Raw genomic sequence first — 26,159 nt, 5'->3', positions numbered from 1 at the left:
GCTGCCTGTTGAGGACCAGGCCACATCGCACACCCACACCCACCACGGGGCTGCGGCCCCAGCTGCCCCGGAACCACCCGCTGCCTGCAGCCCCCCCGCGGCTCATCTCCACTCGGTCGAGGCAGACAACAGGCACGTGGGACACAGTGACACTCCTGCGAGACTCTTGTCTGCAACAGTGGAAGACAATCTGAGGGGCTGAGGTAGAGCATGAAACTTCACAAGGAAAACAAAACCCGAGGCCGGGCCACCAGCCGGACACTTGGACCTCAGGCAGGGGACCGGGGCCGCACTAGCAGGGAGCAGGGAGGAGCGGGGACTGCGCATCGTCCGTGGCCCCAGGCACCGGCCGGGTGTGTGTGGGCCGGGCCAGACCCCGCAGGCCCCGCAGGCCCCGCAGGCCGGCCAGTGCCAAGCGCACCAGAAGCCGCAGCAGGAGGAAGGTGAAGGGCACGGCGATCTGCATGGCGTGGAAGATGGCCGTGCTGAAGCTGCTGAGCACGCAGGTGCAGGTGAAGGCCAGCAGGCTGGCACAGGGGTAGAGCACGAGCTTGGCGAACATGAACGCGTGCTCCCGGCCCCCGAACCGCACCGAGGGCTGCAGCGTCTCCCCCCCCTGCAGCAGCGCCGTGGTCCAAATGGCGAACTGGAAGATGCTGGCGAAGAAGATGATGGCGCAGCTGACTCGTACGCTCTCCAGCTCGTCGTGGGGTCGCCTCGCGAAGGCCGACGTCTGCTGATAGGCCAGGGGCAGCCCACCCACGAAGGCCAGCGAGAGCGTGTTGAGCAGGCCCATGGGCTGCGTGGCCTTGCGGATGTGCAGGAAGAGCGAGTGGTGGGCGAACCAGAGCAGGCCCACCGTGGCGAAGGAGCCGAAGTAGGCCAGGAAGTGCGGCCCAGACGCGCCCAGCGCCGCCACTAGGCTGCCGTGGAACTTCGCCTTCACGTCCTTGGAGTCCGGGACGTTGTCCTCACTGAGGGGTGAGATACACAGCATCTGCAGCGGCCCCACCTCGGGCGTCCGTTCCGGGCTGCCTGCCCCCACCCCGTCCCAGCCCCTGCGTGGGCTGCCGGCCCCCCGCACACTTGAACTTCAGATGAACGGACGGCCTACACTAAGACTGCGCGCACCTGTGTTCACACACGCAGCGCCGTTCACCTGAAGTTCAAGTTCAACTGCAGCCTGTATTTCCTTGGCTGACCACAGCCCAGCCCACCGGACCCTGGGCTGGTGAGCGGCACGGGGCCCTGAGCCCGCAGCCCCTCTGGCGCCCACGGGTGGGTGCTCCTGAGGCCTGCCCACCGTCCTGCGGCGGCCCGTCCACTTCGGGAGCGGTCCCAGAGACCTGAAGGGCTTTGCCTCCGAGGTCCTCAGGTTCCTGGGCAGAACTTTATTTTAAGGAGCGATTCTAAGGCACATCCGGCCCAGGCTTCTCCCCACTGAGGTCATGGCGCTGCCGCCCTGCAGCCACGCAGCCCAGACACACCTCTGTGCCCACGATGGCGGCTCCACGTGTGCTGGTGGGGCTGGGGGCGGGAGACAGAGCCTGGGGGCTTCCCGGGGATCCCCACCTGGGTCCTCGGGGCTGTGGCTCTGGGTGGAGGAAAGAACCCTGACCGCCCCCACCCCCCGGGGTTCCCAGCCACAGCTGGCTCCTTGCTACCACCCAGCAGGGGACCCAAGCCAGCATGGCCTGGCTGCAGGGCAGAAGCAAAGCCCGATCACCCCAGAACCTTAGGTCTAGGTCTCAGAGATTGGTACCAATGGACATTTGCTCCCAATTTTTAAAAATTCACAAATTACAGTAGGGAAAAGCTACTAAGAGAAATTTAGGAGCATCAAGACCTAGGTGAGGGACTTCCCTGGTGGCGCAGTGGTTAAGAATCCGCCTGCCAATGCAGGGGACACGGGTTTGAGCCCTGGTCTGGGAAGATCCCACATGCCACAGAGCAACTAAGCCCGTGTGCCACACTACTGAACCTGTGCTCTAGAGCCCGCGAGCCACAACTACTGAGCCCACGTGCCACAACTACTGAAGCCTGCGCGCCTGGAGCCCGTGCTCCGCAACAAGAGAAGCCACTGCAATGAGAAGCCCGTGCAGCACAACGAAGAGTAGCCCCCACTCGCTGCAACTAGAGAAAGCCCGCGCGCAGCAACGAAGACCCAACACAGCCAAAAATAAATAAATAAATTTATATTAAGGAAAAAAAGACCTTAGGTGATCAGTTACAGAACATAAAATAAGCGCATTTTAACGTTAACAAAATAAGAACGTGCTGAAGTACGACCAAGGAATAAAAGGCTTTAAAGAAAAGACGGAAGACTTGAAAAAGCAGCAGATAAAACAGAAACAAAATGACAACAGCTAAGGTTGGAACTGTGACAGACCGCAGAGGCTGCCTGGCCGAGCAGAAGCGCAGGAGCGAAGGGAAGAGGCGGGCTCGGAGCAGGAGAGGGACGCGGGGAGCCAGGGCCGCCCGCCCTGCGTGTGCAGCTCTGGGAAGGACGAGGACCGGGCCCTTCTCAGGTGGGAGCCCCTTGGGAGGGTGGGCCGGGAGACCTCGGCGCCTTTGTGGGGCTGGCAGAGGAGTCTTGGCCCGGCGGGTCCTCACCAGATGTCCAGGATGAGCAGCGTGGCCACAATGGCGTAGACCCCGTCGCTGAAGGCCTCCACCCTTTCCTTGCTGAGCGGCTCATGCAGGTCAAAGGTGAAGATCTCCAGGCTGTGAGCCGGGGGCTCCCTGGGGCCTGTGGGAGGGGCAGCCAAGCCCTCAGGGCCTCAGGCCAGCTAGGAGGCCCCGCAGGGACGCCGCCTGCCCGGCCCATGTTCTGCGCGCCCCGGCGGCAGCCCCAGCACCCCGCACTCCAGCCCCGCCTGGCACCTACCCACAAGCCTGGCTCTGCACCAGCCGGCGACCTTGCTGACGTAGGGCAGGAAGATGACTGTCGCCATCAGCAGGTACGACTGCACGAGACAGGGCACAGGGCACGTCAGGGCGCGCGGCGCCTCCACTGGGGGGCCCAGCCAGGAATCCCAGCCCAAAGCTGCCCGCCCGGAAGGGACTGCAGCCCGAGCAACAGGACGCAAAACAGGTGAGTCAGCCGCCATCAAGACAGCAAGCTTCTGGGCGCAGAAGAGCATTACCGGGGGGTGAAGAGACATCGCACAGAACAGGAGGTGTTTGCAGACCACACGCCTGGTAAGGGTTACTATCCAGGCTTCATAAGGAGCCCCGACAGCTCCACGACGGAGACAAATAACCCAACTGAGAAATGGGCCACGGACTTGAACTGGCATTTCTCCGAGGAAGAGACGCGGCCCCGACACGTGTGGGGAGGCGCTCAGCACCACTAACACTCGGGGAAACGCCAGTCACAACCACGAGGAGAGCAGCGCACGCCTCGGGACGCTCCCAGCGGGAACAGGGAGCAGCCGTGCTGGGGTGGGGTGGGGCTGGAGCCCTGTGCGCCGTCGGTGGGAACGGAGATGGCGCAGCTGCTGGAGAACTGTCGGGAGGTTCCTCAGAAACTAAACAGGGAATCGCCACAGGACCCGGCAAGGCCACTTCTGGGCACACCCATGCTCACAGCAGCCACCGAGTGTCCGTGGGTGGGTGACGGGGCCCATCCACACAGTGGGGTACCACCGGCTAATGAAGAGGAAGGGAATCCTGACACCGGCGACGTGCATGCACTTGAAAGCATGCCGAGTGAAAGAAGCCAGACGTAGAAGCCCCGTTTCATAATTCCACTAATATGAAGGAACCAGGATAAGCAAACCCCTACAGACAGAAAGGAGACTCGAGTTTCCCGGCACTGAGGGTGGGGAGACAGGGAGTGGCCGCTCACGGGCTCAGGGTTTCTGTCTCGGGGGAATGAAAAGTCCCAGAACCAGAGGGAGGTGAGGCATGGCGACGTCGGCGGTCAATGCCGCCGAGCTGCACGCCGCAGATAAAATGGTCACAGTGGTCAATTTTTTGCTACGCGGACACCCAGTTATTTTAAACAGGGAGGCTGACGGGACAGGCGTGCTCCCGGGCCCCAGGTGGCCGCAGAAAGCTCCTCGCCCAGCCCTGTCGCCTTGGCCGGTGGCCCCTCTCAGCGAAGGGCTTCCACCCCGTCCTTCACAGTCATGCTTCAAGGTCACCTGGCACCTGGCCTGGTGAGGGGACTCAGGAGATGACGGGCACCTCGGGGACAGACGGGGGGCGGCCGGCATCACAGCTCTGCTTACGACCTCCAGTCTCCACACGTCAGAAGACCACACCATACACGTCACTCAACACACACACACCGAGGGGGTGGAGTGTCCCAGGTGCCTGGCAGGTGAGTGCAGAGGCCCCGGGGGGCGACGGTGGCCACGCAGGATCGGCGTGTGTTGTGTATGTGCACGTGCGCTGCGGGGCAGGAGGGAACAGAACAGCCCGAGGGGGAGCCTGAGTTCTGGGGCGGGGGGAGATCTAAATGGCCACGGGGACCTGCCCAGGTCTGGAGGAGCGCGAGTCCTGGGAGCAGCCGGCACAGGAAGCTGGCATGGGAGGCCCTGGGCCCCGAGCGTCACCAGTGGAGGAGGTGGTCCAGAGGGAGGTCAGGACGACCTGGGCCAGGGCAGTGAGCAGTGGCTGGCCCTGGAAGGTGGACCCCGCACAGCGTCCCACGTGAGGGAAGGGGCTGGTGAGGACGCCTGGAAGGATGGCCGTGGGCTCGTGGGGAGGCTGCAGGGGGTGGGCCTGGGGGCCAGGAGGCTCTGACATGCCCCGTCTCACAGGGGACAAGGGGTCAGACCCCCACTGTGGGGAAGGAGTGGGAGGGATGGAGAGGAAGGGGCAAAAAACGCAGCACAGAGAAACGACCGACCGCTCCCTCTGAGGCCGCAGACCCCCCAGCCCCACCAAGGACTCTCCTCTCCCCAGTGTGGCGGCCCAGCGCCTGCCTCCCACCACTGTCGTCCCGTGAGGGTGTGGCCACTGCGCAGGCTCATCGCGGTCCCCGGCAGCGCGCGGGGCCCTGTCTGCCTGCCCCAGGGCTTCCCGGGGCCAGTGTCCAGGCCCGACCAGTGGGCACGGCCCCTGTGGGCCTCAGCTCTGCCTGCTTCTCCCGACCCAGGCCACACGTACCACATCCCAGCTGTGCCCTCCGTCCTCCACGCGACGACCCTCACTGCCCCTCACCGCCCCTCAGCCCCTGACCTTGTCCCCAGAGCCAGGAGGGGCTGTCCCACCGGAAGCCCGGACGCAGTGGGCCCCTCAGTCCTGCCCTGCTGTCTCTCTGTGCCTCCCCATCGCCAGCCCCACCCTGGGACACCCCGCCTGACCCCGAGGGCCCCCGCAGCATCCCTCCCGCCCGAGAGGAGCGGGGCCCACCCAAGAGGCGCAGACACTGTACGGCGAGGGGACCGAGTAGAAGCCCGAGGCCCGGCCCCACCTCACACGCCAACGTCCACCCTCCCCTTTACCCACCCGTGGCCTGACCTGGGGCGCCCTGGACACTGGACCCCAGCCCCCAGCTCCATCCTCCAGGGTGCGGCTCTGCAGGCCTTGCCATCCTGTTTGTTTTAAACTTGAATTCTCTTAAAACACTTACTAGATGTTTAAAGTAACGTTAACCGTTCATTTTTTCACACGTCTTACGATGCTCTGGGTGTAGAGATTCACTTTACCTCACTAGAGCTCAGTTAATTAAAGGCAGGAGCTGCGCATCCAGCTTCTACAAGCAGCTCTGGGACGGCGGCTCGCTAGGGTTTCCCTTCCCCTTCCTGGACGAGGGAACCTGCACCAGAACAATATACCTGTCGAGTCAGCTGTGGCTCAGCGCCGGCAGCTCGGCCAGGGCGGACCCTCCGTATACACTGTTGCTACCACGTATGAAACGGAACTAACGAGAACCTACAGGGAACCCTACTCAATGCTCTGCCGTGACCTAAATGGGAAGAAAATCCAAAACAGAGGGGATGTACGTGTACGTAGAGCTGATTCACTTTGCTGTACAGCAGAAACTAACACAACAGTGTAAGGCAACTACGCTCCACTAAAAAGAAGTAAATAAATAAATAAGTAAATTTAAAAAAGAAAAGCACGACCTGCAGGCTCGAGGGCGCCGTGGACGGAGTCCCGCACGGCTCTGCCCGCGCGGCCGCCGTCTCTCCCTGGACGCTGGGGGTGCGTCCGCCCGGCCCTCGCCCAGCTCCACCCTCGCCTGCATCTCCCTCTTCTCCACTCCAGTCTCTCCTGCTCTGGAGTTTCCTTCTCCACTTTCTCTCTCTTCTGGCGGCTCACGTTCCTATGCACGCACGTCTTCAGAAGGCACGCGGCCTCCCGGACCTACAGGGCGTGCGCCGTGTTTGCCCACGCGGGCTCCTCCCCGCAGAGCAGCCCCCCAGTGGGCCCCCCGCACAACCCCCCGGCGCCCCCACCCCGACTCACCACTGGGTAGAAGAAAAGGGAGAAGCCGGCCGCAGCCAAGCACAGCGCCGGGCCCCGGAGAACGATGCCCAGGATGTGCTGCCGGTAAAGGGCCCGGTGGGCCGAGCGCTCGATCTGGGGGCTCAGCAGGTGGGGGCAGTGGAAGGCGTAGACCACGATCAGCGCCTGCGGGAGAGGCAGGCTGCAGGGTGCGAGCGGGGTCTCGGGTGGGGCTCGCTGCAGGATGTTCTGGGGGCGCAGAGTGGACGGGAGCCCTCGCTCTGCTCTGGGGGTCGGGTGCGGGTCTCACAGAGCCCCGCCTGAGGGTGCCGGCGGCCCCATTTCACTCTCTCTCCCCGTCAGCACAGGAAGCCCAGGCCCCGAGCGTCTCTGGCTTTGCCCTGCCGCGGCCCACGCGGGTGCCCTGTGGCAGGCGCTGCGTGGCAGGTGGCGTCTGCACAGCTCCCGCCATGGGCGGCCCCACACGCGCTACATCTTCTGCTCCACGAGGACGGGGTGTGGGGGCGGGGCGCCGGTGTCCTACCTGCACGGCCCCGACGGCCATCACACACACACAAAACAGGAGGATGCCCAAAGGCACCTCAGGGAAGGCCACCATCAAGGAAAACTGCAGCCAGAAAAAACCCCAGAATCAGGACCGCGGGGCCCCAGGGCCCGTGAGCCCCGTGCATCAGCTGGGCTCCGCCGCTCAGCAGCAGAGCCGTCTTGGGTGGGACGGCCCGAGCCCTGGAGGCGTCTCTCTCACAGAGCCATCCCGCCCAGTGCTGGAAGCCTTTAAAGCTGTGCGCTTATCAGATTCATAGACTCCCCAGACCCCAGTTCTCCGCGATGGGCTACGTACCCAGAGCCCCGCTCTCTGTCAGAACCAGAGGGAGCTGCGGGGTGAGGAGACGGAGGGGTCACGTGCTGGGGATGAGCCCAGGTTGGCCAGGAGGCCGTGGGCTCCGGGGTTCAGGCGGGAGCCGAGAGCCTCAGGGAGCACGGAGGGGGCGCCCCTCACTGCGCCCCTGGAGGCCAGGCTGGTCTCTGCCCCCGACAGCCCCGCCTGGGGCCCTGGAAGCCTCCCCACTCCGTCCAGCCTGGAAACCCAGGGTCGGCCCTTCCCCAGGAAAATTCTCTCCTCTCTGCAACCCCGTGGTCCAGGCCCCGGGCCTCCCAGTGGCCTGAGAGCTTCTGAGAAGGGAGCGCCTTGGGGCAGAGCCCTCCTGTGCAGGAGGGCAGGCTGGACCCCCAGGTGGGAGAGGGGGCGGAAGTCCCTGGGACTCACCGTGAACGGCAGGAAGGTGATGCTCATCATGCAGGCCTGGGGGGAGGGAGGGGGGGGAGGGGTGCTGAGGGCGGCGTGCGGGGCCCTGGGAGTGGGTGCGGCCCAGCCCGCGCAGCCGGGGCACCCCCGGGGAGCTGAGCAAGGCAGAAACCGAAGGACAAACTCACCAGGTTAAGCAGGGCAAGCGTATCGTCTATCTTCCCAACAACCTGGAACAATCTCAACAATTTAAGGAAAACAGGAAAAGTCATGCTGTCAGTAAACATGGTTCTAACGGCATCAAACACAGACACTCATACGACAGAGACGGTCTCACACCGAGACGGAAAGACGTGGACAGAAGCCTGAAAAAGGAGGCCGGAAGCAGGCAGAGCTCCCGAGGCCCCGGCCCCTCCCCGGCCCCCACACGGTCCCCCCCCAGGGTTCTGACCCACGAGGATGTGGCCTTCTCCCCCAACTGGGGAGGTCTGCACTGCTGGGGGGCGTTCTGTAACCGAGACGCCAGCACCCAGCCCATCCCCACCCACCTCCGGGGGTCCTCCTGGTCCTTGCGCCCCGTCGGGGGCTCAGGTGATGCCCACAGCTCTGGGGCCCTGTCCCCCTTGGGTCCTAAGGAACCTTTTCCTCCTTAACAGAGAGCTCGGGCCCTGGAGCGTGTGTCCCGAGGCCCCAGCCTCCTCACCAGAGTCCAGGGATCAGGACGGAGGGGCCGTGCACAGCACGTGTGTCACAGTGCAGCAGAGGTGGGCAGCCCACAGCCCTGCCCTTGCCCTGCCCGGGCTCACGGCGGCCCGAGCAGCGCTGCACCCGGCACCCCGTTCATCGTCCCGGGCCTGGGGTGTAAGCCCTGTTGCTGCCGTGTGCAGAGGAGAAAGCAGAGGCTTGACCCAGCAGGGGGGGGCCGGGGGAGGGGAGGGGAGGGGCAGCCCACTAATGTGACCCCTCGTGACTCAGCCCCAGAGGGCGGGGCCGCCATCTACCCCGAGGACAGCTCATCAGCGCCGAGTGCACCCCCACTGCCACCCTGACCCTCGGCCAGGGCGAGGCCACACCTGCTGGGCACACACCCAGCCAGCCACAAAGATGTGGCTGCCAGCCCAGAAACAGGCCCCAGCCTGCCCGTACCTCGTGTGTGCCGCCCAGGCCACGGTCACGATGAGGAAGGTCATCAGGTACACAGCGATCCTCGTCGCTAGAAGTTTCTGGACACTCTTGTCAAACTCCTGGAACAGAAGAGCGTCACCATCAGACGCAGATTCACCCACGGCAGCCGGCGGCCCCGGCCCCGGGCGCCAGGCCCTGGGGGGCCGGAGAAGTACCTGGGAGCCCTCGCCTCCCCCCACCAAGGCTCAGCCTCAGTCCCGGGCTGTCCCTGAGGCCCCTGCGGAGGCCCCCCATCTTCCCAACATGGCAGGCCCCCAGAAATGCCAGCTCTGGAGGCAGAGAGGTCTCCGTCGAGCCTCTCCCGGGATCCTGGCAGGGTGGCCACAGGCCGTGCGGCCGCACGAAGTCACGGCGTCGCCGGGTAAGCGATCCCGAAGCAACTGCGAGGCCTGGCGAGAGGGCCGCGGTGTCTGGACGCCAGGTGCGGGCTGCGCAGGAAGCTGGCCCCAGGCCGGGAGAGGGTTTACGCTTCGTCAGCAAAAACTCCAAATGCAACCTTGCCCGTGTCTGCTGCTCCTCTGAGACCACATGGGCAGCACCACTTCCAGATCCCTGGGTCCCTCTGGCCTTGATGAACCTTCTCCTTCATGTCAAGACCAGCCTCAGCGCCTTCCCTGAAGGGGTCTCCCCGCCTCCGTGGAACCTTCTGGCTCAGAGCCCTCTCGTGGGTCAACAGAGGTCGCGACCCCGACCGCAGAGAGGCAAGGAGCTCCAGGCCCGCGCATCCCATCCCCTCCCGCATCTCGCGTGCACACCCACCACCCTGTTCTGAGACTGGCGGCACCGAGGTCCCCAGAAGGCACTGGGGCAGGCACAGCCAGGAGAGCGTCGAGGCCCCCGGTGGGCACACGGCTTTCCTGAGCTTGGCCGGAGCGCAGCCCCCAGGCCCTCTTTGGGGGGGGGGTGCCCCGGAGCAGAGGAAGCCGCACGGGGCCCTTTGCTCACCGTGCCAGGTGCCAGTCGCCAAGGTCAGGCTCGACCATCATTTCTGTTTAATTCTCATCCAAACGCTACGAGAAGTAGTGATATCACCTCCCGCAGATGACTCCCGGCAGTGTCCAGGCTAAGTGTGCTGGTTGGGCTGCAGCCAGACCACGGCCACACGTCCTGGGCCAGCACTGCGCATCCTGGAGCCCAGAGGTGACACCCACTCGACGTGAGGGGCCCAGAGAGCCGTGCTCGCGCACACACACGCCCGCGAACTCCGAACGTCTCCCGGAATCACGTCCGGTTTCTGAGGTGCTGCGACGTGTGGCCATTTTACTTATAAAATGGAAATATTCCAAACTGACTAGCCATGGAAACTCTGCTTTACAAAAACCTCGTTTCCCACTCACCTCCCTGCTCGTGGCGCAGGCCCACGCCCAGCAGGCCGGCCGCCCTCTGCCCCCAAGCACCTGCTCTGAGAGGCACGCCAGCGCGACAGACAGAGAGCTCAGGGAGCTTCCCCGCGACGCCTGCCGGCACAGTCCGCGACAGCCTCCAGGCGCTCCTGCATTGCTCAGGGCTCAGCGCGAGGGCACCAGGGCTGGATGGCATCGCTGGGGGACGTGGCGGATGGCCTGGCCCTCCCAGCCGGGTACGCCCGAGTGGAGCCCGGCCTCGAGCTCAGGGCCTGAGCCTCCTGGACCCTCGCCCGCACACCAGACACTGCAGACTGTTCCCAAGTACCTGTTCCGGGGAGATCTCCGTGTGGGTCACAGGCAGGATCTAGGGGAACAGACACAACACGAACCCGGGAACACTTCTTGGGCTGGGCACCAACTGCTCCCTGGACGCCACGTGCCGGGGGCGCAGGCCAGTGCTGGGCGGCTCCTCCCCACACCCCCAGTGGCCGCGGGGCCCGCACGGACCATTACGGTGGCAATGATGGACAGAAGCGCGTCGCTGAAGCTGAGCATGCGATGCGAGCTCTGGATCCCGTCAGCCGTGTCGTCGTCCTGTGAGCCCGTGGAGGAGGCTCCCCGCCCACCTAGGGCCGGCTCTGGGGTCTGGGGCCCAGACATGGTGGTGCCTGGGAAGAAGCACAGGTCTGAGCCCATGGGGTGCTCCTGGGGGCCGTGACACAGGCTGGGCGGGGCTGGGCAGAGGGGCCCTGCCGCTGCTTCCTCTGCCCTGTTCTCCTCTCCCAGCCAGCCTTCTAGAAGAGGGGCCTGTGACCTGGGAGACACACCCTGCGACCGTGTCCCCTCTAGGGACAGGAGAGGCAAGCGGAGGCACACGGCACGTATGGTGGGTGCTCCGGGGCTGGGCGTGACACCCTCGACCCCAACCAGACACCACCGTGTCCCTGCTCCCACTGCACCCTGCATCCCAACCATGATGCGACCTTTGGGGGAATCAAGGTTCTGCGTGGAAAGCCAGCTGCCCCGGCTGCTGCCCTACTGGAGGGCGCTCTCGCTCCTCCTGTTGGCAGGCGGCCTGGGGGACTGGTCGGGCACCCGCCAGCGAAGCCCCCACGGCAGAGCTCCCTGGACAACTCAGTATCAGAGGTGGGCTGGGAAGACAAGCGAGGTGCCGGCTGACGGGGCTCCGGGCAGAAGAGATGCCAGTGCCTCCTGGGAATGGAGTCGGGGCCCCGCAGTGGGAACCCCGGGGGGGCAGGCCATGGCCGCTGGGAGGCACCAGGCTCCTTGCTGAAGGGCAGCACGCGTCCTCTGCCACGGAGCTTGCCTGGGCAGAGGGCCAGCATCGAGAGGTCGGGAGAGAGGTCGGGGCTGGAGTCACCCGCAAATGCTATCAGAGAGGACGGGATGCCCCGCGGTGGCGTGCGGGAAGCACTGCGCCGAGGCGCCCGGCACGGAGCTGGAGGGGGTCCGGAGCGCAGGACGCCAGGGCTCCCTCGGACGGGTGGCCCGAGTGGTAAACCCCCCGAGAGGGAAGACTGGAAGCGAAAGGGCGCCCTGGTCTTCACCCTGAAGAGGACACTGCCGACCCTGGCAAAGCGCCAGGAGCCTGAGGGAGAGTGAGGCGGAGGAGCTCCGAGGGGCGGCTGGATGTCAAAACTAACAGCCGAGCCTCCCAGGACAAGACAAAACCAGAACCCCGCCCCCAGAGTGCAGAAGGGAGGCTCACGGGGACTTCCGGACAGGAAGGACAAAGTGCCGATACACGTACAAGATACGCAGCAGCCCGGGAGGTGCAAAGGGCGCCGATGAGAGGTCAGCTTTGCACAGGCGGCAAGGGCGTGGGGGATGCAGAAGCTGGCAGGGGGCGCAGGGCACCTCAGGCACCGGGAGACCACTCAGCAGCTGGTCAGGGCTGCGGCGCCCACCCCTAGGCGGCCAGCCCCAGGGTGCACATGAGGTGGGGACTGCGGGCCTCGCGGAGCAGTTCACCTCGACACTGAAAGCCACACACGTTCTGACTGACAGGCGGCACATTATTAACCACTAAGGGAGCTGCTACCAAGGGCTGTGGACTGTCTGTGTCCCGAATATGCACGTGTCGCATGTGGAGCCCACCCCGGGGGATGGGATAGCAGGTGGGGCCTCTGGAGGTGACTAGGTTAGAGAAGGCCGGGAGGGTGGGTCCCAGCATGGGATTGGTGCCCCGACAGGAGGGGACCGGCGGGCTCCCTCCCTCTGCTGTGTGTCGGCAGGCCGGGACGTGGCCTCACGGGAAACTGAACTGGCTGCCACCCTGATCTGGGACTTCCAGCCTCCAGGACTGTGAGAAATGAAGTCCTGTTGTCTAAGGTCCCAGCCCGTGGCATTCTGTCGTGGCAGCCAGAGCAGACTGAGACAGCAAATGCCAACAGAAGAAACCACCTACATGCATACACGCAGAGGCACAACGCTGAGGGATGGATCGGGTGCAGAAAGACGCACGTCGTGTCGCACGACTGATGTACACACACACCAGTGAGAGCACAGTAACACATACAGGACAGCACTGCGGTGACCCAGGCGGGAGGGGTGGAGGGCGGGTGCGGATGCGGCTCTAGCTCTCATCTGTAGCTCTAATTTCTCTCTCACTGGACCCACTTTCTAAAGTTTACACACAGGAAGAATCACTCCTTCTGGCGCCAGCGCTGAGATTTAGACAAATGCACAAGGCGTGTAACCATGGCCCCATCACAAAGCAGTTCTGTCCCCGAGCAGTGCCTTTGTGGGCAGGCCTTCCTCGACCCAAACCCTGGCCACCGCTTGTGTCTTCTGTCACTGTCGTTTTGCCCTTTCCAGATCGTCCTGTAAATGGCCTTGTACCCAGAGAACCTCTGGAGCCTGGCTTCCTCTACTCAGCACAGTGCATCTGAGATGTGCCCATGTCTCGGGAGTATCAGGAACATGTCTTTTACTGCTGTGTAGTTAATTGTACTGCATGAACGTACCTGTTTATCCACCCACCAGTCGGGAAACAGGTCATTCACGGTTTTAGCAGTTAAGAATAAAGACACTATAAAGATGTACACACAGGTATTTGTGTAAACCTGTTTTATTTCTCTTGGGCGAATACCTCAGAAGGGGTCTGCTGGGTCATTTAGTAAGTACGGGTCGACTTTATCTGCCAAACCATTTACCAAAGCAGCCGCAGCACTCTGCGTTCCCACCAGCAGTGTGTGAGAGCCGCATCTGCTCCTACCCTCGACAGCACTTGGCTTGGAGGGTCTTTTCAAAATTTAATGATTTTTTTTTTTTTTTTTTTTTTTGCGGTATGCGGGCCTCTCACTGTCGTGGCCTCTCCCGTTGCGGGGCACGGGCTCCAGACGCGCAGGCTCAGCGGCCATGGCTCACGGGCCCAGCCGCTCCGCGGCATGTGGGATCTTCCCGGACCGGGGCACGAACCCATGTCCCCTGCATCGGCAGGCGGACTCTCAACCACTGCGCCACCAGGGAAGCCCCTATTTAATGAATTTCTAATTATAGCTGTGCCGAGAGATGTGCTACCTCACTGTGGTTTAATTTGCACTTTCGTATCGACCAGCTGGGTATTCTCACATGCCTACTTTTAAACTGCACGTCTTTTGTGGCAAAGTGTCTGCTAGAATCTTTTGTTCACTTTTTTGAGGAGTTATTTGTATTCTTACTGAATTTTGAGAGTTCCTTCCACATCGTGGTTAGAAGTTCGGCATTAGATATGTAATTCGCAGGCATTTCCTCGCCGTTTTGTGGCTTGCCTTTCCTTCTCTTACCTCTTCAGAAGAATGGCAGTTTTAAACTCTGACGGGACTTCCCTGGTAGTCCAGTGGTTGAGACTTCACCTTCCAACGCGCGGGGTGCGGGTTCAGTCCCTGGTTGGGGAGCTGGGATCCCATGTGACTCAAGGCCAAGAAACCAAACGTAAAGCAGGGGCAGCATTGTGACAAATTCAGCAGAGACCTTGGAGATGGTCCACATTAAAAAACAACCATCTTTATATCTGGATGAATTCCAACTCGCCACCTTTTCATTTATGGACCATTCTCTTGGTGTCATATCTAACAATGCTTTGCTTAACCCAAGAGCACAAAGATTTTCTGTTTTCTTTTAGAAGTTTTAAAGTTTGAGGTTTTACTTTTGATCTACGATCAATTTTGAGTTAATTTTTATATAAAATACAAAGTATCGTCAAGTTTCCCTTTCTTGCAGATGGACGTCTGGTTTTTCCAACACTTCTTGTTGAAAAAACTGTTCCTTCTCCACTGAATTGCCTTTGCACACACCCTGGTCAAAAACTAACAGACCACATTTGTGTGGGCCCATGTGGGGAGTGTCCATTCTGTCCCACTGACTATGCATTTATCCTTTGCCAGTTTCACACTGCCTTGATTATAGCTTCATAGTAAGTCTTGATATCTGCTAGAGTCCTCCAACTCTGTTTTTTTCCAAAACTGTTTGGATTATTCTAGTTCCTTTGCCTCTCTCTCACATGCCCCTGTTTGTTGGGCCCCTTTCATAGTTGCTACAGGCAGAAAGATGGGGTACAGCAGCCCTCACTGCCCAGGCCCACAACTGGGAACTGGCCTAGGGTCAAAGCCACGAGGAGGAAGAGTGAAAAAATGGAAAACTCACACGTGTGGTCACTGATTCAAGTTCCAACTGCCCTTTCCAACCTATTGCCTTTTGCATACTTTTTCTTTTAATATTTTGTCCAGAGTTTTTACCTGTAATCAGCGGGAGAGGCAGCCTGAAGGGGACTTCCTCACCTTCACCAGCACTAAACTTAATACCTTTTTCTTTTAATTTTTTAAAAAATATTTATTTATTTGGCTGCGTCAGGTCTTAGCTGCAGCATGAGGGATCTCTCGTTGCAGCGCGCAGGCTCTCTAGTTGTGGCACGTGGGCTCAGTAGTTGTGGCACACAGGCTCTAGAGCGCACCAGCTTCATTGCCCCGTGGCACGTGGGATCTTAGTTCCCTGACTGGGGATCGGACCCGCATCCCCTGCACTGGAAGGCAGATTCTTAACCACTGGAGCACCAGGGAAGTCCTTAAACTTAATACTTTACTTTACAGAAGGGAGGGAGAGAGAGGAGCTGAGAAGAGCAGGCAGAGGGGTGAAGGGAAAAGAAGACCATCCGGACAAAAATAAGACAAAAGCTAATGTGTTTCTTTAGGCACGGGTTAATTTGGGGAAACAGATGTCCATCACATTGCTTTCTATACTTTTTGTATGTTTAAGTTTCTTTCAATTAAATTTTAGTTTTAAAAAGTCAGTAAATATCAAATATAGACACAAAAATCCTCACCAAAAGGTTGACAAATGGATTCTGCAACATATAAGAAGAATTATATACCATGCTAAGTTTTATTCCAGGAACATAAGGTTGGTTTAAAATTAAAAAATCAATTACTGGAACACACCATATCAATAGAAAAAAGACACAAACTATCATCTTAATAAATGCAGAAAGAGCATTAGACAAAATGTAACACCTCTTCATGATAAAAACTATTCAACACAATAGGAATGGAAGGAAATTTCCTCAACCTGATACAGGGCTAATATCACACTCAATGGTGAAAGACTGAAAACTATCCGCCTCACATCAGTGACAAGACGAGGATGTCTGCTCTCAGCACATCTATGCAACACTGCTCGGGGTTCTAACCATGGCAACTATGCAAGACAATGAAACAGAAGGCATAGAGCCTGGAAAGAAAGAAGTAAAACTGTCTCTATTTGCAGATGATGTGATTCGGTATATAGAAAATCCTAAGGAATCCACACAAGAAAACTATTAGAACTAATAAATGAGTTCAGCAAGTTTGCAGGAAATGAGATCAATATATAAAATAACTGCATTGCTATTCACTAGCAATAACCAATCAGACAAATTTAAGAAAACAATTACATTTATAATAGTATCAAAAATACTTAGGAACAAATTTAACAAAGGAGTACAGGGACTCCCCTGGTGGTCCAGTGAAAAAGAATCTGCCTTACAATGCAGGGGACATGGGTTCGATCCCTGGTCAGGGAACTAAGATCCCACACGCCACGGGGCAACTAAGCTTGCGCGCCACAACTACTGAGCTCACGTGCCTCAACTAGAGCCCGCGTGCCACAAACTACAGAGCTCACACGCTCTGGAGCCCACATGCCACAACTACAGAGCCCACGTGCCCTGGAGCCTGCGTGCCACAACTAGAGAGGAGAAAACCTGCACGCCACAACTAGAGAGAAGCCCGTGCACGACAACAAAGAGCCCGCGCACTGCAAGGAAAGATCCTGCATGCCTTAATGAAGATCCCGCGTGCCGCAACTAAGACCTGATGCAGCCAAAAATAAATTAATTAAATAAATAAATAGTAAATAATCTTTTAAAAAAAAGTACAAAACATTGTTGAAAGAGATTAAAGAAGACCTCAATGAGTGAAAAGACATCCTCTATTCATGGATTAGAAAATTTAATATTGTTAACATGGCAATACTTCCCAAATTGATCTACAGATTCAATGCAATCCCTATCAAAATTCCAGCTGCCTTCCATGTAGAAATTTACAAGCTGACCCTAAAATTCATATGGAAATTTAAGGAACCCCTGGCTATTTAAGGAGTAGCCAAAACAATCTTGAAAAAGAACAAACCTGAGGACTCACACTTCTCAATTTCAAAACTTAGTGCAAAAGCTATGGTAATCAAGTCAGTGCAGTATCAGCATACAGACAGACATACAGATCAAGGGAAGAGAACTGACAGTTCAGAATTAAACCACTACATTTATGGTTAACTGATTTGCAATAGGGTGTCAAAGCCATTCAATGGGGAAAGAATAGTCTTTTCAACAAATATTGCTGGGACAACTGGATATCCACATGCAAAAGAATGAATTTAGATACTACCTCATGCCACATACAAAAATTAACTAAAAATGGATCAAAGACCTAAATGTAAGAGCTAAAACATTGGAGAAAATCTTCATGGCCTCATATTTGGCAAAGAGTTCTTAAATACAACACCAAAAGCACAAGCAACGACAAAAAATAAATTGGAGTTCATCGAAATTTTACGTTTTGTGCTTCAAAGGACACTATTAAGAAAGTGAAAGACAATCCATAGAATGGGAGAAAATATTTGCAAGTCACGTATCTAGTAAGACTCTAGCATCCGAAATATATACAGAACTCTTACAACGCAACAGTAAAAAGACAACCCAATTCAAAAAATGGGCAAAGGATGTGAAAAGACACTTCTCCACAGAAGATATCCTAGTAGCCAATAAGCACATGAAAAGATGTTCAGCATTACTGGGTTGCGTTAGGGAAAAGCAAATCAAAACCATGAGACAGTCACCCTCCAGGATGTGGCCATAATACAAGCAAATGATGGACAACAGCAACTCTTGGTGAGACTGTGGAGAAAACGGAGCCCCTGTGCACTGCTGGGCGGGAATGTAAATGGTGCGGCTGCTGTGCAAGACAGTATGGAGGGTTCTCAAAAACTTAAGCAGAGAATTAACATAGGATCCAGCAATTCCACTTCTCGGTATATACTCAAAGGAATGGAAAGCAGAAACTGGAAGAGATATTTGTACACCAATGATCACAGCAGCATTGTTTGCAATAGCCAAGAGGTGGAAGCAACGCCAGTGTTCATCTACAGATGAACATCTAAAGAAAATGTGGCATCTCCATCTACAATGAAATATTATCCAACCTTAAAAAGGAAAGACATTCTCACATGTTATGCATGGTTGAATCTTGAGGACACTATGCTAAGTGAAATAAGCCAGGCACAAATGGATAAATACTGTCTGATCCCACTTATATGAGGTCCCTAGAGGAGTCAAGTTCATAAGGAAAGAAAGTAGAAGGGTGGTTGGCAGGAGCTGGGGGGAGAGGTGGGGGTTACTACTTAATAGGACCAGAGTTTCAGCTTTGCAAGATGAAGAGTTCTGTGGACGGATGATGGTGACGGCTGCACAGCAACGTGAATGTACTTAATCCCACTGAACTGTGCTCTCAAAAAGGGTTAAGATGGTAAATTTTGTTACGTGCATTTTACATGGCTAAAAAAAAAGCACCTGGCACATAAGTGTTCAAAAACATGTCAGCTACACCTAACCTCCATCACACACGAGTTTTTAAGACTCATGGTGATGAATGAAAGAACACGAGACTGAAGGTCGAGGAGTGGAGTTGAGAAATAATTTTTCTTAAGATGGAAGAGACTGAAGAATTGTTAAATTCCGATGGCAGGAAGAGGGAGTTGAAAATTCCTATAACAGAGAGGAGGTAACTGAAGGCTCGTGACCCTGCAGAGCCACGCAGGGTGCTGGCTACGCCTCAGGGTGTGGTGGGGCAGAGGTGTCCTGGGCAGGCTCAGTCTGGGAAAGCTCAGAATGGGAAATGCCCGAGTGCTGTCTGGAGATATTTATGACAAAATGACAATGAGAACAACATGTGACATCTGTCCAACATTTACTAAGTACCAAGCATTGTTCCAAGTACTTTATATGTCTTGTTTCTTCTAATTCTCAAACAATGCTGTGAGGATTATTGAAAGACAAATAATGACTCTGTGTGTACGTGTGTGTGTCTAATAGTGAGAGCTCGGTGTGCATCGAAGTGCAAGAAGTTTGATAAGGCTGGAGCACAGGCTCAAACTAGGAGGTGTACCTGAAGTATAAGGCGGGACTAAATCACAAAGAGCCTTGTAAGCTCCTTCAGGAGTGGGGAAATTATTGGGAAGATTATGCAGCGATTGTGTACTTCTCTTTACATACATACATATAAACATATATATGTATTATATTCCGTATACAAGTCCATTAGCAGATATTTTCTCCCAGTATGGGCTGTCTTTTCATTCTCTCAACATGTAAGATATATATATATATATTTATATATTTATGTGTGTATATATATATTTATGTGTGTATATATATATTTATATATTTATGTGTGTATATATTTATATATTTATGTGTGTATATATTTATATATTTATGTGTATACATATATATTTATATATTTATGTGTGTATATATATTTATATATTTATGTGTGTATATATATATTTATGTGTGTATATATATATTTATATATTTATGTGTGTATATATTTATGTTTATGTGTGTATATATATTTATATATTTATGTGTGTGTGTATATATATTTATAGTTGTGTATATATATTTATATATTTATGTGTGTATGTATATATTTATGTGTGTATATATATTTATATATTTGTGTGTCTATATATAGTTATGTATTTATGTGTGTATATTTATATATTTATGTGTGTGTATATATATATTTATGTATTTATGTGTGTATATATGTATTTATATATTTATGTGTATATATATTTATATATTTATGTGTATATATATATTTATTTGTGTGTATATATATATTTATGTGTGTATATATATATTTATATATTTATGTGTGTGTCTATATATATTTATATATTTATGTGTGTATATATATATTTATGTATGTATATATATTTATGTATTTGTGTGTATATATATTTATATATTTATGTGTATATATATATATTTATATACTTATGTGTGTATATATACACACACATATATATTTAAATCAACAGACTATTTTTTTTTTAGCAGTTTTAGGTCTGCAGAATAATCGAAGGGAAAGTACAGAGAACTCCCATATACCTGTTCATTCCCCCCGCCCTCTTCCCCACCATTAACATCTTACATTAGTGTGGCAGTTAGTGAGCCAACACCGACACACTGACACATCGTGTTATAGTTCTATGGGTGCTGACAAATGCACGACTTGTATTCACCACTTTAGTACCATACGGAACGATTTCACAGCCCTAAGAATCCCCTGTGCTCCCCCTATTCATCCCTCCCTCCCCCCGAAACACCTAGCAACCATGGACCTTTCCACTGTCTCCAGTTTTGCCTTTTCCAGAATGTCATGCAGTTGGAATCTAACAGTATGTGTCATTTTCAGACTGGCTTCTCTCACTTGGTGACATGCTTCTAAGGTCCTCCGTGTCTTTTTGTGGCTTGTAGCTCATTTCTATTTATTATTGTATAATACTCCATTTTATAGATGCACCACAGTTTATCCATTCACCTATTGAAGCACACCTGCAACAATGTATTTTGAAGTTCTTAAGTTTGATGAAGTCCTGTTTATCTATTTTTTAAAATTTATTTATTTTATTTATTTATTTTTGGCTGTGTTGGGTCTTTGTTGCTGTGCGCAGGCTTTCTCTAGTTGCGGCGAGCGGGGGCTACTCTTCATTGCAGTGCGAAGGCTTCTCGTTGCAGTGGCTTCTCTTGCTGCAGACCACGGGCACGCAGGCTTCCGTAGTTGCAGCACACAGGCTCAGTAGTTGTGGCTCACAGTCTTAGCTGCTCCACGGCATGTGGGATCTTCCTGGACCAGGGCTGGAACCCAGGTCCCCTGCATTGGCAGGCGGATTCTCAACCACTGCGCCACCAGGGAAGCCTGTTTATCTATTTTTTATGGATTGTACTTTGGTGTCATATCAGAAACTCTCACAGATTGTTTTCTAGAAGTTTTATGAGTTTTTTCATATATGATGCCATGTATGGATTAACATTCTTTTTTTAAACATATGGATATCCAATTCTTCCAGCACCATTTGTTGAAAGGACTATCCTTTCTCCAATTACCTTTATTCCTTATTCACAATCAACTGAACATATTTATGCTCATGGGCCAATTTCTGGACTTTTTATTCTGTTCCACTGGCCTACTTACACCTTTATGCCAACACCGCACTATTTGGAGCACTACTTGGAGTACTGAAATTAGATAGTATAAGTCATAAAAATCTGTCCCTGTTCAAACTTGCTTTGGCTATTCTAGCTCTTTCACAGTTCCAAATGAATTTTAAAATCAGTGTGTCAATTAAAAAAACGTCTACTGGGATTTTAATTGGAATGGCATTGAATCTATAGGTTAATTTGATGTCCTAACGATCCTGAATTTTCTAAATTAATGAATACTGTGTACCTTTCCACTTATTAAGGTCTTTAGTGTCTCTGAGCAAACCTTTTTAGTTTTCAGTTATAAGTCTTGCACATCTATTTCAGATTTATCCCAAAGATTTGGTATCTTTTGATGCTCCTGTAAATAGTGTTTTTTTTCCTAATTTCAGCTTCCAATATTTGTTGCTAGTTATTTAGAAATATGCAATAACTTTTTATTTTGCATATTAACCTTGTATCCTGCAACCCTGCTAAAGTCACTAGTTCTAGTAGCTCTTTCTGTAGTTTCCATGCATTTTTTAACCTAGAACAATGATTCTCAACTGAGGGCAATTTTGCCCCTCAAGGGACATTTGCAATGCCTGGAGACATTTTTTTTCCTCAGATTTTTTTTGATGTGGACCATTTTTAAAGTCTTTATTAAATTTGTTCCAATATTGCTTCTGTTTTATGTTTTGGTGTTTTGGCTGCGAGTCATGTGGGATCTTAGCTCCCCGAAGATCATGTGATCTTCAAATAAACAATCTTCCTTATTCCTTTTCAATACGTAAGCTTTTCATTTCTTTCTTTTTTTTTTTAAAGGCAGAGGACTCAGTGAGTGAAGGTAGTGGGATGGAAATTAACTAGCTCATCTTTTTTAAAAAAATACATTTATTTATTTATTTATTTATTTTTGGCTGTGTTGGGTCTTCGTTTGTGTGCAAGGGCTTTCTCTAGTTGCAGCGAGCGGGTGCCACTCTTCATGGCGGTGCGCAGGCCTCTCACTGTCGCAGCCTCTCGTTGCGGAGCACAGGCTCCAGACGTGCAGGCTCAGTAGCTGTGGCTCATGGGCCTAGCTGCTCCATGGCATGTGGGATCCTCCCAGACCAGGGCTCGAACCTGTGTCCCCTGCATTAGCTGGCAGATTCTCAACCACTGCGCCACCAGAGAAGCCCCTAATTTCTTTTTCTTGCCTCATTACATTGGCTAGAATTTCTAGTACAATGTTGAATAGAAATGGTGAGACCAGAGACTTGTTCCCAATCTTGGAGGGAAAAAAAAATCCAGTCTTTCATCATTCCATAGGTCAGCTATAGGCTTTTCATAGATGCCCTTATTATGTTGAGGAAGTTTTCATTTTATTCCTAGTTTGCTGAAAGTTTTTTTTTTTTTTTAATCAGGAAATCAATGCTGGATTTTGTCAAATGCTTTTTCTTTTTTTGAATTTTTTTTCGTCTGTGCCGGTCAGCATGTGGGATCTTAGTTCCCCCATCAGGGATCAAACCCGTGCTCCGTGGAGTGGTAGTGTGGAGTCAACCACTGGACCACCAGGGACGTCCCCGTCAAATGCTTTTTCTATGTCTACTGAGATGACTGATTTGGTTTTCTTCTTCACTGTAATACTGTAAATTACATTGATCCATTTTTTAATACAAAGCCAACTTTGCAATCCTAAGATGAACCTCACTTGGTTATGTTGTATTATCCTTTTTATATAGTATTGGATTCAGTTTGCTAAAAAATGTTTTGAAAGAATTTTTATATCTTTGTCATGAGGAACATTAGTCTGCAGTTTCCTTTTCTTGTAATGCCTGTGTCAAACTTCGGCATTAGAATAATGCTATCCTTATAGAATGAGCTGGCATTCATATTTCCTTCTTTCAATTTTAAGAATCTATATAGAATTGGTATTATTTCTTCCTTAGTTTGGTAGAATTCCCAGTAAAGCCATCTAGGTATGGAATTTTCTTTTAGGAAAAGTTTTTAACTACAAATTCAATGCTTTAATAGTTATAGAGCTATCTAGGTTATCTATTTCTTCTGGAGTGAGTTTTGGTATTGTCTTCCAAGGAATTTGTTCCTTTAGTGCAAGTCGTTGAATTTATTGGCATAAAGTTGTTCATGTTCTCCGATTACCCTTTTGGCAATGATGTCATCACCTTCATTCATGATATTGTTAACCCTTTTTTTCTTTGTTCAACCTGGCCAGAAATTTCTCTTTTTTATTTATCTTCTCAAAGACTCAGCTTTTGGTTTCATTGATTTCCTCTATTGTTTTTGTCTTCTATTTCATTGATTTCTACTGGTATTTATTATTTCCCTTTTTGTACTTACTTTGAGTTTCATTTGCTCTTATTTTTCTAGTTTATTAAGATGAATGATTTGAGACCTATCTTCTAGTAGTGTTTTAGCCACAAATTTTGAAATGCTGCATTTTCATTTAGTTCAAAATTTTAATTTCCCTTTTGATTTCTCCTTTGACCTATGGGTAATTTAAAAGTGAGTCAGTCAGTTCTCAAACATTTGGATGATTTTCCAGAGATATGCTATTGATATCTAGCTTAATTCCACTGTGGTCAGAAAACCTATTTGCCCAGAATATGATCCATCTTGGTAAATGTTGTTTATATATTTGATAACGTGTATTCTACAAATGTCCATTAAATCAAGTTGCTGGTGTCATTCAACTCTACCATACGCTTGGTCATTTTCTGGGTATTTGTTCTATCATTATCTGAGAAAGAAGTATTGAAATCTCCAACTACAGTTGTGGGTTTGTCTCTCTCTCCTTGCACTACTACTAGTTTTTGCTTCATGTATTTAAAAGCTTTATTATCAGGGGCAGAACTGTTTAGGATTGTTATGTCTTTTCATGAATTCACCCTTTCATCATTATAAAATAATCTTCTTAACGTCTGATTATAGTCTTTTGTTATGAAATTTACTACAAAGGGACAGGTTTGGCGATGAAGACTATAAATTCAGTTTTAGACATATATATATATATATATATATATATATATATATATATATATGACATGTATACATGAGCTATCTCATGTATATGAGAGATACCTAAGAACAAATGTCTAAGAGTTCAGGAGGGAAGTGTGATCTGGAGACACAGATCTGGATTAAGATGGTGTTACTATAGCACCTAGTGCAGTGTCAGTATAAAAAGTGCTCCATCAGTATGAAACACAAAGTCTGAATAGACTCTCGTCTCCAAAGTAATTACACTATTAAAAACCTCCACGCAAATGTAGGTCATACCAGAATAAACCCACAACCTCCAAAGTCAGACGAGCCCTGGACTACATCATGCTTTCTAGTGAGTTATTCACTAGGTTTTCCACAAAAGCTATTTTAGATCTTTCCCACACTGCTCAAATCTTAGTTTTCTTACCTCCCTTCCCATTTTCGGGAGACGTTTTCTTCTCCTTATTCACAGTGAAAACAGAAGAAAACAGAGAATTCCTTTGCTTTCAGTCCAATAAACACATAAAGTTACCTGCAACTACAACCCACCTTCCTCTCTTCCTTTTACGATGAAAAGCGATTTTCTTACATCCAAAGTGAACACTTCCCTATGCTCTGGATGGCATTCCCTCCTACCGTCTAGGGGACCACTTTGCACCTGTCCCTTCTTTCCCAGCAGACACTGACTGGCCCCCTTCCATCAGCTGGAGGCTGCTCAGCGATCTCCTATCCTACAACCTCTCAACATCCATCATAACTCTACCTCCCACACTTTCTTCTCCATAGCCAAATTTACTGAGTTACCTCCACTTACCATCTCTCTCTCCATTTCTTTACTCTTCCACTCAGGGTAATGGAGAGTTTCCAATGAAACAATTTATTCTTGGCAAGGTCACCAAAGATCTCATTGTTGCTAAATCCAACACACATCTTTTCCTACTTTTAAATGACATTTGACACTTTTAGTTACCACCACCCTCCCCAACATCTTTCTTTGGCCCGGTGACATAAAGCTCTCTTAGTGGTTTTTTTTTTTTTTTGCGGTACGCGGGCCTCTCACCGCCGGGGCCCCTCCCGCCGTGGAGCACAGGCTCCGGACGCGCAGGCTCAGCGGCCATGGCTCACGGGCCCAGCCGCTCCGCGGCATGTGGGATCCTCCTGGACTGGGGCACGAACCCGCGTCCCCTGCATCAGCAGGCGGACTCTCCACTACTGCGCCACCAGGGAAGCCCTCTCTTACGTTTTATTCCTGCTTCCCTGGCAGCTCCTCCCCTCTGAAGACTGTACCCTCTTTCTAACTGCGGTGTCCCCTTGGTGCGCTCTTCCAAGTCAACTACCACCTACATGCTAGGGACAACCAAATACAGCCTGGGCTCTTTCCTGAGCCCCCAATCCTTGTATCCCATTTACCAGACGAACACACCGGCTGAAAAAGCCACGTAACTTGTGTGGACTTCTAGCTGTACCACTAGCTGTAGCAACAAGACCCTGGCCACCTGGCCAGGTAATGACACTGCTGAGCACATTTTGCACCCAAAGACGGGGTGTGGGGTGCGGGATTAACTATACTGTGCGTTCTCCAAAATAATCTAGGATCATTAAGGCGAATACATAAAAAGATACTGCAAGCAGTAAAGCACTGTATGAATGAAGCTGCTTTAGTATAAGGATAACGCACGTTAGCCCGTCTGGAAAGATATTTTTAGTAGCTTGAAATTCTAGGCGGGTTAAGATGCTGTCTGGGGCTTTCGGCTCCAGTCCTCAGTTTGGGGATGAACACTCCACACCAGGACCTACAGGAAGCAGCCGGGCACACAAACGAGCCAAGGGATCAGGCGAGTGGTGGTGTCTTACCTGAGGGGGCAGCTCTAGGTGACGGGTGACACGCGGTATTCTGGGTCCAATGCTGACAGATCTGACTTTTCTACAGAAGCTACAAAACTCGGTTTCTACAATTAACCTCTTCAGTCTTTCAGTAACAACCAACTCGTTAAAAAGATGGACACTGCGGGCCCCCCGGCGCTCCGAGCACACGACCCGCTCCTCCCGCCGTGCGGCCCAGCCCCGGGAGCCCCCGAGCACCAGCCTCCGCGGAAACGGCCACGTGGGGACGGCTGAGCGCCGCGCCGGGGTCCAGACCACCCAGGGACAGGCACTGCCGCCGCCGCCAGCCCTCTGTTAGCGCGACAACCGA

General features: G+C 52.4%; 1 protein-coding gene across 3 annotated transcripts; it reads right to left on the bottom strand.

The window, feature by feature from the left end:
* Positions 1-196: 196 nt before the first annotated feature.
* TMEM175 (transmembrane protein 175) lies at positions 197-26,159 on the bottom strand. Of its 3 annotated transcripts, XM_082837876.1 has the most exons (11): positions 25,820-26,159; positions 10,708-10,868; positions 10,526-10,564; positions 8,816-8,913; positions 7,858-7,909; positions 7,691-7,726; positions 6,947-7,030; positions 6,424-6,588; positions 2,888-2,966; positions 2,614-2,749; positions 197-974 (listed from the first exon to the last, which is right to left on the bottom strand). In XM_082837876.1, exons 2-11 carry the CDS (start codon positions 10,858-10,860, stop codon positions 293-295), a joined length of 1,524 nt encoding a protein of 507 aa, XP_082694002.1. In that variant the 5' UTR covers positions 10,861-10,868; positions 25,820-26,159; the 3' UTR covers positions 197-292. The 3 variants fall into 3 exon arrangements, with proteins under 3 accessions (XP_082694002.1, XP_082694003.1, XP_082694004.1); XM_082837877.1 differs by lacking the exons at positions 10,526-10,564; positions 10,708-10,868; positions 25,820-26,159 and adding an exon at positions 9,800-10,079; XM_082837878.1 differs by lacking the exons at positions 8,816-8,913; positions 10,526-10,564; positions 10,708-10,868; positions 25,820-26,159 and adding an exon at positions 8,373-8,423.

Source organism: Leucopleurus acutus (assembly GCF_964270905.1).
Source record: "Leucopleurus acutus genome assembly, chromosome: 4".
Taxonomy (NCBI): domain Eukaryota; kingdom Metazoa; phylum Chordata; class Mammalia; order Artiodactyla; family Delphinidae; genus Leucopleurus; species Leucopleurus acutus.
The sequence above is the reverse complement of the archived record's forward strand: the minus strand, read 5'-3'. Positions and strand labels throughout refer to the sequence as shown.

Excerpts from the sequence above, each read along its gene's own strand:
- TMEM175 (XM_082837876.1), bottom strand. The coding sequence starts at position 10,860 with ATGTCTGGGCCCCAGACCCCAGAGCCGGCCCTAGGTGGGCGGGGAGCC. Across the intron at positions 10,565-10,707 it reads CCATCATTGCCACCGTAATG|ATCCTGCCTGTGACCCACAC; the intron begins GTCCGTGCGGGC and ends CTGTTCCCCTAG. Across the intron at positions 2,750-2,887 it reads GTGCAGAGCCAGGCTTGTGG|GCCCCAGGGAGCCCCCGGCT; the intron begins GTAGGTGCCAGG and ends CCCCTCCCACAG.